This window comes from Schistocerca cancellata, chromosome 5 (assembly GCF_023864275.1).
Source record: "Schistocerca cancellata isolate TAMUIC-IGC-003103 chromosome 5, iqSchCanc2.1, whole genome shotgun sequence".
NCBI classification, from domain to species: Eukaryota; Metazoa; Arthropoda; class Insecta; order Orthoptera; family Acrididae; genus Schistocerca; species Schistocerca cancellata.
Window position 1 is genome coordinate 583,718,960 of NC_064630.1, and position 14,467 is coordinate 583,733,426.

The 14,467-nt window shown below is 40.1% G+C and overlaps 1 protein-coding gene across 1 annotated transcript in view; it reads right to left on the minus strand.

Annotated features, from left to right (window-relative positions):
- The window catches only part of LOC126188928 (cytosolic Fe-S cluster assembly factor NUBP2 homolog), a 77,092-nt gene that overhangs the window by 41,627 nt on the left and 20,998 nt on the right, over positions 1–14,467 (minus strand). Inside the window, exon 3 of the mRNA XM_049930649.1 lies at positions 9,525–9,634. Coding sequence (XP_049786606.1) covers positions 9,525–9,634 — 110 coding nt within the window. The remainder of the gene's footprint in view (positions 1–9,524; positions 9,635–14,467) is intronic.

The following is a 14,467-nucleotide window of genomic DNA, read 5'->3' on the forward strand; positions in this document are numbered from 1 at the left end:
ACATACGAAAACAAACATCTGTGCACAGTATATATTCTGTGACTTACTCCCTACTTGATATTGTTCTGTCACGATCATCTTTCCTTGTACTGCACACGGAGTGTGAAATTTTGTTTGTCTAAATGGCATATAACACCTCAAATGGTGGGCCAGTTTCAGCATCCAGCACATTACCACAGCATCCGAAATTGTGGTCCACATGATAGGACAATGTGGGCAGTGGTCTGGGAGGGACTGAGCACCCCCCCAAAGTGGAATGCGAATCAAACACCCACATTGCAGTCACTGTCATCTCCAGGTTAGGCTACTGATGATGCGTGTCTACCTCACCAGTGGGTGTCAAACTGCTGCACCCTGATGTCACTGACTTCCACTCTGAGCTGATGCAGCATCCTCAGCAGCCTTGACTCTGCTGTTCCATTCAATGGATTCCTCTTCAGATTACGGAGCCACCAATCATTGCAAAAGACACAAAAATGACTTGTATTCTGAGTAATAAATGGAATAATTTTGAATATTGTTTTATTGTCCCTTGGTTTACACCCTGACAAAACAGGGGTTTCCAGCCCAGCAGTGGGCAACCCCTACAGTAGCAATATATTTTTCCTTCATTAGTAAAATTTCTTGAAACTGCTGCATGTGCATGAAACAACACTGTGTGTACATGAAACTAGAAAACTCTTGTTTTACTGAGATTCAGACATTTCTGCTCATTTATCAAAGGCTGATATCAGTCAAAGGCCTTGTAAGTTTATCAAAGGACAATATGTTGAGTACCTGAAAAATCTGTACAGCTTACAAGTGAGTCCTTAAGTAGCATTATATATATTTGAGATCGAACTGAGGAACTACCTGGTAAAATGCATTACGGTGGAATAAATTTAAATATTTCACTTGTGTTACTAACTAACATGTTCACTGATGTAAATGTACTGATATTAACATCAGTCTGGAGATGATATATAAAAGCTTCTTTGGATTCTAATTGTGTCAATCTTCAGGATGACAGAGATATATTTTCAGATGAGATACATACTTTCTTCTTCAATTTTCTGCAAATTATAAACTCACAAAAATTTTATTTCTGTATCACGATAATTTTTCAGGTTATTACTGCAGAAGATAAGGAAATATTGTGGAGCTGCTTAATATTTGTTTGCAAATAAAAACATGTAAAGTACATTGTATGACTTGCCTGCAAATGTTTTCCTTTCCTTCTTCTTCTCCTCCTCCTCTTCTTCTTTTCTTTTTTTCTTGATAAATATTACTACACAGTCTTTGGTCAATAGTTAATTATACTTGAAATGGTTGAAAAGGTATACAAGTATGAACAATTTTCAAAAATATGAAGTTACCAGGTGCAGTAACAGGAATATTAACAATATCATTTACATGATGAACTTACACTGGCTTCAAAATTTGCAGATCTACTTTGCTCTATGAAGCTCTGCTAAAAGATAATGGATGAAATAACTGAAAGAGATGAAATCCATTTGACCACAGCATAATAGCCAGCAACATTTTACTAATTGTGAAAGAAGATCAACATTTCGTTTGAGGTGCATCAGTATCTAGTGTTTGCTTACCAAGTGACAAGTTAGTGTCAGAACTTCTTCACAAGTTTGAGCTCCACTCGTCTAACATACAGGGACAAGGAGAAAAGTTTTTGGCTTGGAAGCGAAATACTGTGTTTTTGGGTTAAAAATGGACTTGATCTCCTTATTACAATTTGATCTTCCTTTTTTTAGTGAGTAGATTCTGTACCTGAAGTGTGATTACATAGCATTTAGCTTTTGTGACCTGTTTTGCATGTCCTAATCATGGCCAGAAGGAAAAAGGCATTTGTTCCTCTTCCCAATTTCTGATTCTCATATTTATGTAAAATAAAGGGAAAAAAGCCACTCACTTACAACTGACTGATGTGTGGTGCATAAAAACACACAACAGAAAATAATATTTGTACTAGCTTTCCACTTCTTGCTCTTTCTGTAGCAGAAGTACACATACATACACACACACAACCACACTGGTGCCCGAACACATACATCCGTGGCCATTGTAAGATTGACTGTTGATTACTGATAGCAGGTGCCTGGACAGATGGAAGTGGGGAGGGGATAGGGAAGGATGCACGAGATGGGGGGAGGGGGTAATGGGATAGTGCAGGGTAGGTCTTCCGACAGATGATCCAGTCGCTGTACAACAAGGCGAAAGGAATTCAGAGGGTAGAGCATATAAGAGATAGGGAGATGGGAGAAGGAGAGGGGGGGGGGGAGGGGGAAGGAAAGGTGGGAGAGGAGAAGAAGAAGAATATGAAGATGAAGAGGGAGACAGGGAGGGAAGAGAGAAAGAGGGAGATGGATGGAAAATAGGAAAACAGAGGGAGAGGGGGGAGGTGAAAAGGGGGGATGGGGGGTGTGAGAGAGAGAGAGAGAGAGAGAGAGAGAGAGAGAGAGAGAGAGAGAGAGTCAAATGTCTACATAATTTAATCAAATGGTAATTCTTACAGGGAAGTTTTGTAGGAGTTTTTCTGACAAGCTTCCTATGTGTTTTCAAGTGTGCTGAATCCAAATTTTCAAAGACCCACCAAAATTTAGGCCTGGAGGTGGGTCAAACATGAAAAAAAAAAAAAAACAAAAAATTAGTCTGAACATCATTTCACGTACCACCACTAAAACCCAACTCCTCATCTTGCAGTATGATGTGATGTTCATTCGAATGGCAAAATGAAAGCTTTCACCATTCCTACAACTAAAAGTTGTTCAAATAATTCATGTAAATGACAATCATTATGATTTAGTTTGCAGCTGGTGACAATACTAATAATTATCATAATATTATATCAAAAATAAACAAATTTTTTAAAAAATTCAAAGAAGTTTCATCCTCTTCATGCTTTGTGCACTAATGCCCCTGTCTTCACTCGATTCATCAGCAAAATGAGAACATATGTAGGTACGTTACAGCTAAGTAAGATAAAAGGTGACTAATTTCAGTTCATACCAGGTGATAGGTAAATAATTAGAGTTGAAACCAGTGTACAGTGTTTGTTACAATAACTTGGTCATGAGATTTCACAATGCAAAATTATAACAAGAACAATCTGAAATATGGCTTACCTTCGTGTGGTTTTTTGGGTGTTGTAGTCAACATTGTTGAAGACAACTTGAAATGATGTGGATGGATCGAATTCCAGTTCCTTTGGTATCATTGCAAACACCTCACAACATACTGATCCTTTGTCCTAAAGTAGACAGTACATGAAGTAGTTTGTGAGAGCCAGTCGCCTTATACACGAATGTGGACAGGCCAATTTGCAATGGTGACAAGAAAGAGTTGAATCTATCTACTGCCATTGTGCTGTGTGCTCTGACCATACTTTTGGTCTTTAATTTTCTCCTGCATCGCTAGTTGATTAATGAAATTTTGAACAGTATTAGGGAGGAGGATATCGATCTCTGCAAGGAACTGGTCTGGAGAGGGATATTTTGCTGTGTGATAAGCGTGCGATTGGTATCTTCACCATGTATACCTGCTGCTGTTTCAATACATACACACACTTCCTGTATCGTCGCAGATGAGGCAGTCACTTTATTAATTCCATACTTCAACAGTTGAGTTTTCTCAATCTTGATGGTAGTAACCACAGATCTGCTCTGTTAACAGTTTAATGTAAAACTGACACTCCTCATTATTTTGACTGAGTTAGTTGAAAATTTGCTGCATAGCACTATCAATTTCTGTGGCATATGGACCTCCCACCCCCCACCCACCCTCACAAAAAAAACTTGCTTTGGATTCCCATGCAAGACCTTCATCTGCTAGATGTGATCCTGGGCATCTGCTGCAACAACGACAGGAACTGTTGCATTTCAACATATTACCGAGTGTCCTAAATGATTGCTTCGTCTCTCAGCAAGGTTCAGAGCAGCCTATCGCAGCCGCAGCTAATGCATACAATACATTAGGTTACAATGATTGGCTGGGAGCTTGTTTTGTTGAGCCAGAAATTCTGGTGTAATAGCCAACCCAAACAAAAAATTGTTGATTTTGAAATCAAAATCTGGTTGAACAGATCGAGTATCTTTTCCGCTGCAACGAACCACTGCCCTCTTAGCCTCCAAAACAATTATAAGGGGCGTTCAAAAAGAAATGATCCAGAGGCACAACCACAGAAACCAGTCCTGTATATTAGAAGTACTGACCCTGGTTGTTGAGACACTTGTCCCACTGTGACACAAGGCAGTGAATGGCTGTCTCATAAAATTGCCGGGGCTACAATGGTAACCAGTTCTGCACTTACAGCTGGACTTTGTCATCCACATGAGTGCAGGAAAGGTTATGCTGCCATTCTTCTTTGACCCAGATTGCCCCCTTCTAATTCACTTCCTGCAGCACGGGACAACAGTGAATGCCCAGCGTTACTCGCAAACCCTGACCACCCTTCACCAAGCGATCAAATCAAAACAACCCAGCAATCTCACCAGTGGGGTCATTCTGTTTCATGACAATACAAGGTCTCATACGGCCAACACAGTTGTGGCATTCCCGCAGAAATTCAAATGGGAGTTTCTTAGCCCCCTCCATGAAGTCTGGACCTCTCTCCCTCTGATTATGCCTTTTTTGGTACCCTTGAAACGACTCTGAGGGGCAAATGATTCACCTCGGATTACAACGTCCAGCTGTACGTGAGGAACTGGTTAACATCGCAGCCCCAGGAATATTATGAGACAGCCATTCACCACCTTGTATCACAGTGGGACAAGTGTCAACAGCCAGGGTCAATACTTCTAACATACAGGTACTGGTTTCTGTAATTATGCCTCCGGCTCATTTCTTTTTGAATGCCCCTTATAGTTTTTTGTTAGTGTATTTTCTTTGACATGGTTCATGAACCTTAATGAAAATGTTGCCCTTCTAAGGGCAGCTATCATATTCTTCCCCTTCTTACTTGTTTCAAGAGCATTCTTCAAGCCCACTTTTGGTGTAAGTGATGACACTATTCTCCAATCATACCATACAACATCGCATAGAACATGTCCCACTTGAACTCATTATGTACGACATTTTATCCACTTAAACTGAATTTACTGACTGCAGATATGCCCTAAGCATCCATCCGAGGGTAAACTCAAACATCTGCCACTACAGGAGACCAACATATAGGACAAGCCTTCCCCCTGTCAGGTGGGGGAGGTGATTAGTGTCTCACAAACTTCTTACACTTCCACCAAGACAAGTGTCAACCACAACCACTCCAATAACATCATGATACTACTAGAGGATGGAATTCGACAATGGATGTGCAGCAAACTACTGTAAGGGCATGAGGGGTACGTCCTGAGCTTTGAAATTGCACTAACAAACAATTCATGTACTATGGCTGGTCTGACAAAAAAAAGCTGTATTTTGTAGGAACTTTAATTGTCTTTATTTTCATGAATAGTCAACTTTGCTGAAAATTGTGTCATTTCAGAGTTACAAGCGAAAAGTCGAAGAAGTTCATTTTTTCTTTGTTTTTCATTTCTAACCCGTTTCAGGCTGAAATTTTGGTGGGACTTCGAAAAACTGTGTTCAACACCCTCGAAGGCTTGTCAAAAAAACTTCTACAAAACTTTCCGCTATTTGGCTTTTTTGAGCATCATTTGACTGGACTAATGGGGGTGGAAGGAGGAACAGTGGTGTGGTAAGGGGACAAGGCCATGCATGATATGGACAAGGAAGAAGTGATGTGGACAGAAGAGAAGGGAAAAGGTACGGTGAGACGGTGGAAAAGAGATTAGCGAAGGTTTAGGCCATCTGGCACATCATGTTGAGCCCTCAAGGCATATGTAGTAAGAAAAGTTGTGTTCTACTCTAATTCACAAGTAACTCTAAAGATCTGTACACCCATTCAAGAAAATGTCTGTTTGTAAAAGGAAAGTAGTGGATGTGCTTTTCCATGATATGAGTATGTTATCTTCTTTTGTGCCAATAACAGTGGCAGAACATGAAGTCAAGCCTTTCCTCAACTATACATGGGATTTCAGAGGCACCTCTACTTCAAGAGAATCAACTATGGTTACCAAACATTTAATTAACTGTCCTAGATGTCCTGTATCATGTTCTACACAAGAGCTTGTTGATGTTTCAGACAATGCTGCTGCCGTTGCACAATTTTGGGCTAATACCGTTTAGTTTGTTCTTTTATGATTTGACCTGATTTGTTATATTGTATATATTGTAAATATTGTTGTAATGTTTTTGACTCGAAATAAAATAAAACTATGGTTACCAGATTATTATTAAAAAAAAAGAAAGAGGGTAAAAGTAAATACATCTGACATTAGATCAGGTGACAGATCTCATGAAGGGTTCAGACCTAGATTCAACTACAAGGGTGAGCCAGCAACAAGGGAAACAGTTCATGGTATGGTAGGCTGTCCCACGCATGTGATCCTAGAGTTTTAGAGTAGCTTCCTCCCTAGACCAGAGCCATGATTGTAGACCCCTGGACTAACCAAACATGTTGGCTGCTGTGCTGACACCAGTACTGGATGCTGGACTTCATTATCCATGGCTACAGATTGCTCATTTTCCTCATAAGGCAGCAAGTGTAAGACCAACACTAGAACAGTCTCACACAAAGACCAACATTAGAACAGTCTAACACACAACATCTCACCATACCACAACCACAGAATCAAGTGTGAATGACATGAACACCATTCATCCTACTGATCGAGTGCTCTAGGCTAGTGGGTGTGGAGTACTTCGTGAGGAGAGGCTCTACTCTACATCATTCATAATTACTGAATTAGTTCTGCTCTTCTTGAGTCATCAGAGGTCTTCAGTTCCACTACGTTTACTTACTGAATCTGTCACAGTGTATTTACTATTTAGTCAAACCCCAGCTAGGTGGTGGTGTGTACCACCTAATGTATCTTACACGATTTTATGAGGGCAGTTTGGTCCACACTCTTCTAATGATTTTCTGCTGAGCTCGCTCGCAGTCTCACTCAAGAGTGACGAGTTTGCTGTATTCCCAACAGAATGTTGGAGCTGAAGTGTTTACAGTTCCCAGCTGGCACTTGTTGGTACTTCCACATGATTGAATAACAGCATCTGCTCGCTCTTAGAAAATTTTACTCTCCCATTTCCTTAATATGAGGTCAAATGAAACCTGATCAATAGCGTAAGGTAATGGTAATGGTAATGATTTTATTGTCACAGTACACATATTCAAAAATAGTTGCCAAAACTGTTGGCACATTTATCCCATTGCCACACTAGCCAGTCGATTCAATCCCTGAAGAAGCTAGTAGGCTGCTGTCAGATCCAGGCCTGGACCCAGTCACACATTTTGTCATCCACTGCGAATCGATGTCTGCGAATAGCTTGTTTTGGAGGTCCAAACACATGAAAGTCACACAATGAAAGGTCGGCACTATATGTTGGATGTTCCAGCTTTTTCCACCAAAACTGCAGCAATGTCGTCTCCACCGCATTGGGCTTGTGTGGGCAGGCATTATCACATAGGAGGATAATGCCATTGGATAACATGCCTCGGTGTTTCGATTTGATGGCTTGTCTAAGGTTCTGTAAAGCGGCTTGATAACGCTGGCCACTGGTGGTGGTTTCTGTTCCGGGAACTTGACAAGCAGTGGGCCCTTGTAGTCAAAAAAGGAGGACATCATGACTTTACCAGAACTGGTGTACACATTCTATGATTTCTTTGGAGGTGGTGAAGTCGCATATTTCCACTGCTTGCTCGATGCTTGCTTTCTGGTTCAAAATGGTGACACCATGTTTCATCACCTGTGACAATAAGCAACAGAAAGCCGCATTCCTCCTCATGGTAACGTTGCAGATGACTGAAAGACAGCGCCATTTGAGTATAGCACTGTTTGGCGGTAGGTTGGTGGGAACCCACTGCGCACGGATTTTTCGAAAGTTCAAGTGCTGATGCATTATGGTGTGGTCAGGGCCCACGCTAATACCCAATAACCGATGGATCTCGTCCATGGTGATTCTGCGGTTGTCCAAGACTATTCACTTCCGCAACCATTTCCAGTGTGATGACACGATGAGCCTGTCCAGGATGAGCATCGTCTTCCAGTGACTTGCGCCCCTCAAGGAATCATTTGCGCCATTCCACAACACTTGAACGACTCAGACTGTACTAACTATACATGGCCTTAATCCATCAATATATTTCACGGCCTCTAACTCTGTCCGCTGCCAAAAATTGAATCGCTCTTTGTTGTTCCTGCTTACTCGCCTGCATGTTCGGTAGTGGACAATAACTTGTGTGACCACCGACCACCTTCTATTTGGTGTGAAACCACACTGGCATTATGCAACATCAAAAGTGTACACGCATCAGTCTCTCCACCAATAGATGGCGCCACCACAGCCGCAGTTACGTGGTGCCACTGTAGTGTCTCAAGAATTTCAGTGTAAATTCTAGAAACACCCAGCCTTCAACCGACTCGAACACCCAATATTTTAGGTACAAGTGCGGGAGAGTGAGAACGTTTCTACCGATCCACATGTTTCTATGTGAAGGTTGTAAGAGGGGCGAGTCACGGACGACAACAAGTGTTTGCCGCCAGCACGACAGAAGACGTGAGGAGAACTCAATGAATAATTATGTCGTATTCTTTGATGTGTGAAGTGTCTGTGATGATTGTAAAAACGACTACTGAACAGTTGAATATAGAGTGCTACACACATTCATGTATTGGACTCGCTTGAGACTAGAGACTTTTGAAGAGTTTCATGTTTTGGCTATGAACAAAGCAAGACACATGTATGCTATTTCAATACGAGTAAATGAGTCTAACATTTAAGGGATAAGTTAGCTTGCAGAAGTTATTATCTGTGAAATATATAGTGATTGAACTGAAAAGTATTATATGAGTACCAAAATTATTTCAAGAATAGAGAAGTATTTTAATAAATTCCCTTAACCAGCTATAGTCTTTGGAAAAGAAGCTTGTGGGAGATCAACGTAGCTGATTACCCAGAGAAGAGGATCGGATACACACAATGTGCAAGTTAACTGAATTGAGAGATGTTTGTACCTTGAAACCCAATAACACACTGTCTCTTGTCGCCCGAGAAACATTAGAACATGTTACGTTTAAAGCAACGGCAGACGCACTGACCAGGTTTATTTGAATGAACCTTATAATATGTCACATAATATTACCTAAATGACAGCCTTACAATTTAAAATTGTCACTTTTGTACTTACTAAAAAAGCAAACACTGTATGTCATGCACTGGAGTAATCAATGCGAAATGATTAAAACTGTGTGTTGAACTGGCTTTCTAACCAAGATTTATGCCTTTTGCAAACTAAGCTCCAGAAAACCTTACCCTGACACAAAAGGTTTCAATTTGACACTATTTCTCTGCTCCTTTCGCAGTGAAAGGAGAGTATTGTGTGAGATGTATTACTAAGTTGAGAAAGTGCTGGATGCAGTGAGTCACTGAAATCAACAGACGAGTAACAGCATCAGTGTGCCTGCATATCTCACCTGTTTTCTTTGGTCCTCTCCATACAATGCTATCATTGTCATTTTTTAAAAGGAATCCTATTGACATAACTGCCAGCTGCTTCTCTTTGTCGGCATACACAGGAACCCACCTGGAAAGACAGACAAAAAGATAATTTACTACAAAATAGTACATATTGAGATTTGGGAAGGGATAGAAATTAAATTCTTTTTTAACTCTCTGTTGGTCAGCAGCCCTACAGATGAATATCCACACAGAGATTCTTAAACCAATATAAAATGACTCAAGTTTCTGTTAAACTAATTTTGATTATAATTTAAAGTAGTACTAAAAAAACAATAATTCATAAATTTAAATTACTTCACTGTAATGTGCTTACATAAAACTTTGAATCTATTCTGCACACCAGAAACTTCTATTGGTTGGACCAGGGCAATATGATCCGTACAATTCATATTTAATCTAAAAAAGAATAAATGTCTGCTTTCACATTACAGTTAACTGCAGAAGTACATAAAACAGCCCCCCCCCCCCATCCCCACTGTACAGCCCCCTTCCATCAAAAGCAATGTATATCTGACAGCTATCACAATAAGGGAAATACTGTGGTAATGACTCAAATGGCGAAGAACACAAACATAACATAGGGCCATTCCATGTCAATTTAACCAGAAAAAAAGCATTTTTTTCACCTACCATCTAATATTTAGATGAAATGTCCACTTGCTTGTTTTTTCTATGGAGATAAGCAACCATTTCAAATTTTAACATTTTATCGCTGTATGTTTTCATTTTATGTCTATTCAATGTTTGGAAACTTTATCATTTTAACGTTTCGATGATGCAAAATGACACTTGCTAACTTTCTGAAAATATATTAACATTTTCTTATTTATCACCCAATCTGTATGAAATTTGGAACTTGTGTACTCTATAGTAAAGGGAAAGTGATAATCCACAATAATTTTGTCCAAAATAATCCTCAAAGCATGGGTTACTTTCTTCTTTTTCTTGTGCCTTTGTACCACATCTCTGAAGAGTCAGCACGATTATTAACAGATTTGACATGGTTAATTTAAGGGGTGGCCAGATGTCCCCTCTGTTGCCACCCCGTTACCCCTCAGGACAAAATGGGTGTGTCCCAACTGTCTGTGTGTAGCTTAATTCCTTTGAAAGTGTGTGAATGTCTGCTAAATGTTTCCGAATCATGTAACTGAGACGGGATTTGTTACCACTCCACTATTCACCTACGAGTATTTCAATGTGGGAGATAGCCTAAAAATCACATACAGGCTAGCCGGCCCACTGACCCTCATCCTTCGATCTGGAGTCAGCAAATCCCCATCCCGGAAGCAGTGCTTTAAAATGTACAGGTGTCTGGGTGAGTAAAGCATGGGCTGCCACTTTGAAAATAAAATTGACAGGGTTTTCTCTAACAGATAACTGATTTTAATTTTTGATTAAAAAAAAACCCTTGACGTTTCAAAGGTCCTGAACTATATACATTTGACAGAAGTGGAATTTTATTACATTTCCACAAGAAACAGTCTCAACCCACAGTGCTGAAAGACGCGTAATCTAATTCCATTTCTTTAATCAATGCTACAAACAATAAACATAAATTATTATTTTACTTTTTTCTGACTTGAGTGCATACACTCATCTGAAAATTACTAAGTTCTTCCAGTTAATGTTTTGTGAGGTTCAACAACAGCAAGTGCAGGTGGAATTGGAACCAGCAAATACCCTCCCATTTGGGCCAATGAAGTGACCTTGGAGGTCCTGAAGGCTGCATAAATTGTATGTTGATCCTTCTTGTATCCAAGTATGCCAAACAAATAGCTTAAAATTATAGCAACTTCTGTGTCCAGTAAGCCTTTAACATTCTAAAAGGTCAGAATGTGTATGATTAACAGAAAGGAAATAAAACTTAACTTTGACGATTTGAATATTACAAATCTGTTGTAAATAATATGTGATCTCCTAAGAGTCTTTGTTAAGTTTCCTTTAACTATCCCTTCTTTGCCATTACACTCATTTTGTCCATGTCTAGCTACAGAGAATGACCAGTCAGTAATGATAATAATATTGCTCATATGTAGACTTAGGTTTATAAAAGTAATTTTATTTTGTATTGGCCTGTGCAGTCATCACTATTCTAGTGGACTTTGACATTCGAATATATTGATCTCATGAATTTTATCACAGTTACATGAACTCTGTTGATCATGCTGACAGCACATTTTATTTCATTAAATGTTACACGACTAGCGACCCACACCAGCTTTGCATGAGTAGCACTAATTATCTACCAGCTGACAACTTATCTGGCACAGCAATCAGAGAACAACACTTTCCAGTACCTAAATGATTCAAGCAGCACATTGTAGTGCTACAACAATGAAAATTAATACTACGACGATGTCAAACCTTACTTTCATAATTTAAAGAAGTATTCCTGATATTAAAAATGTAATTATAATTTTATTGTTTTCATTTTTGTGCTCAGTGTATCAAAGACTTTCTAGTGCACGGAATAAATTAGCATTGTTTGTACTATGAAACTATATATGATTGTTAAGGGTTAAGCATGTAATAATTAGATGTAAGACATTTTGTTGAGTCTGAATTTTGTTATCGTACTGGTCGGTAGAGAAGGAAAAGTTCCTTAATCAATGTGGAGGTATAAAGGCTGTAAAAAGGAGAGAGAGAGAAGGTAAATACAAGTTATTCAAAACAAATATCTCTTAAAGTGTAATGTCTTGTGATTTCCTATAACTAAAAATTGCAAGGCCTAATCTGAGCCTGTCTTGAATAACAGCGAAGAACATTTATGTTATCATATATTTTCTTCGTTTGATCAGGGTTGTGATTCGCATGTTTCTTTTTGTTACGCGACGTGTTATGAATATTTTCATTATACGCGCAAAAGTGCACACAGCTTTAATCGAACCTGCGTCTTTCGGAAACAATAACTTTTAATCAGTATAATTACGCAAATATCGTCTAAATCGCAACCGTGATCGCAAAAGTGTTTCCCGGACCAAATAATTCTTATAAAATGTGTATTCTCCAAAGCGAGCAGCACTGCACTATCGCTGACTCGCAACAATCGAAAGAGTAAAAACAGTGCTTAAATAAAATTGCCACCTTATAATAATTATTATTATCCCATTAAATAAATAAATTGCAATTCAGTGGCTATCCAGTCAATAAACAGAGAGGGCAATTCAACATGCCTTAAAGTTCTCAAGACACAAATGTTATTTGTTGCATATTTAATAGACATTTGGAGTGACAACTTGTGGTGATGATGAGAGCTGTGAGCTATGATCACTTGCCAGCTGGCCAACTGCAGCACCAGTATGGCACAGTCCACCCAAGTGAAGCTTAGTTCGGCACGAGCTAGAGCCACTTGCCAGTCACCCAACTCCCATCATCAGTTTGGCATGAGCTAGATCCTCTGTGTGAGCTTTTCTCAATGTAACATTACTACAAAGCACCCTCTGCCACGCAGCAGAGGTAATATGTACCCTCCGCCACAAAACATTTGTACAGAGCACCCTCTCATGCAACATACGTACAGAGCACCCCCTGCCACACAACTAATATACAGAGAACCCTCTGCCACTTAACATGTGTACACAGCACCCATTGAAATGAAACACTAATACACAGAACACTCTGTCATGTAACATTACTAAGAAGCATCTTCTGCCACACAAGACCCATTGTCATATAACACCCTATGTCAATTATCCATTGGAATATCTGCGGAATTTGCTCCAATCAGGATGAACCGTCGATCCTCTTACCATTCTACTCCGTGGCCATCTTCTGTCTTCAGGAAACAAAGCTATGCCCCCATGATCGCTTTGTCTTCCCTCATTTCCAATCAGTCCACTTTGATTTTCCCCCTGTTGCTGGCGTTCTGGCACGTGGTGGACTTATGTTTCTTCTCCTTGATACTATCCATTATCATCCAATGTACTTACACAGTTCCTCCCAAGCTGTCACTATACATCTTTCCCTTTCTGGATTGACCTTCTCTCTTTGTACCTTATACATTCCATCGTCCACACCAATGGCAAGAGTCAATCTCCTTCATCTCCTTGGTCAGCACCCACCCTCCAATTTGCTGGTTGGGGACTTCAACGCCTACTGCCCGCTTTGGGGATTTCCGTGTCCTTGTCCAAGAGGCTCCCTATTGATTGTCCTCTTCCACCAAATGGATCTTGTTTGCCTCAACACTGGGTAACCTAGATTTTTGTCTGCCTCCACATCAACTTACTCATTTGGACCTTTCAGTCAGTACTGTTCGGCTAGCTCGGTGCTTTGAATGATTCACTCTTGCTGATACATACGCGGGTGACCATTTTCCATGTGTCCCTTGATTACAGCCACAACCGCCATCTATGCGACCAAGACACTGGAAGTTTTCCCAAGCCAATTGGACACTTTTCTCCTCTCTAGCAACATTTGATGACCGTCAGTTTCTTAGCATTAACGATCAGGTCATTCATGTTACGGAAGTTATTCTTACAGCCGCGGAACTATCAATACCTCGTACAGTGGAATGAGGCATGCTGTGACACAGTATGCGAGTGGATATGTGCTCTTCGCGTTTTCTGCCATCATCCTACGTTAGCCAACTGTATGTGCTATAAGCAGTTGTGTGAGCAATGCTGTTGCTTCATACGCAATTGCAAGAAGGCAAGCTGGGATTTCTTTACCAGCTCCTTTAATAGCTTCACTCCCTCATCAGTTGTTTGGAGTCGAATCCGACGGATATCTGGCACATCCAGTTTTTCCCCGACCTCTGGGCTAACAGTCACCCATGATACCTTACTGGACCCAGTCACAATCTCTAAATCACTGGGTCGACACTTTGCTGAGATTTCAAGCTCTTCTAATTACCCACCAACCTTTCTCCCAAAGAAATGGGTAGCGGAAGAGCGACATC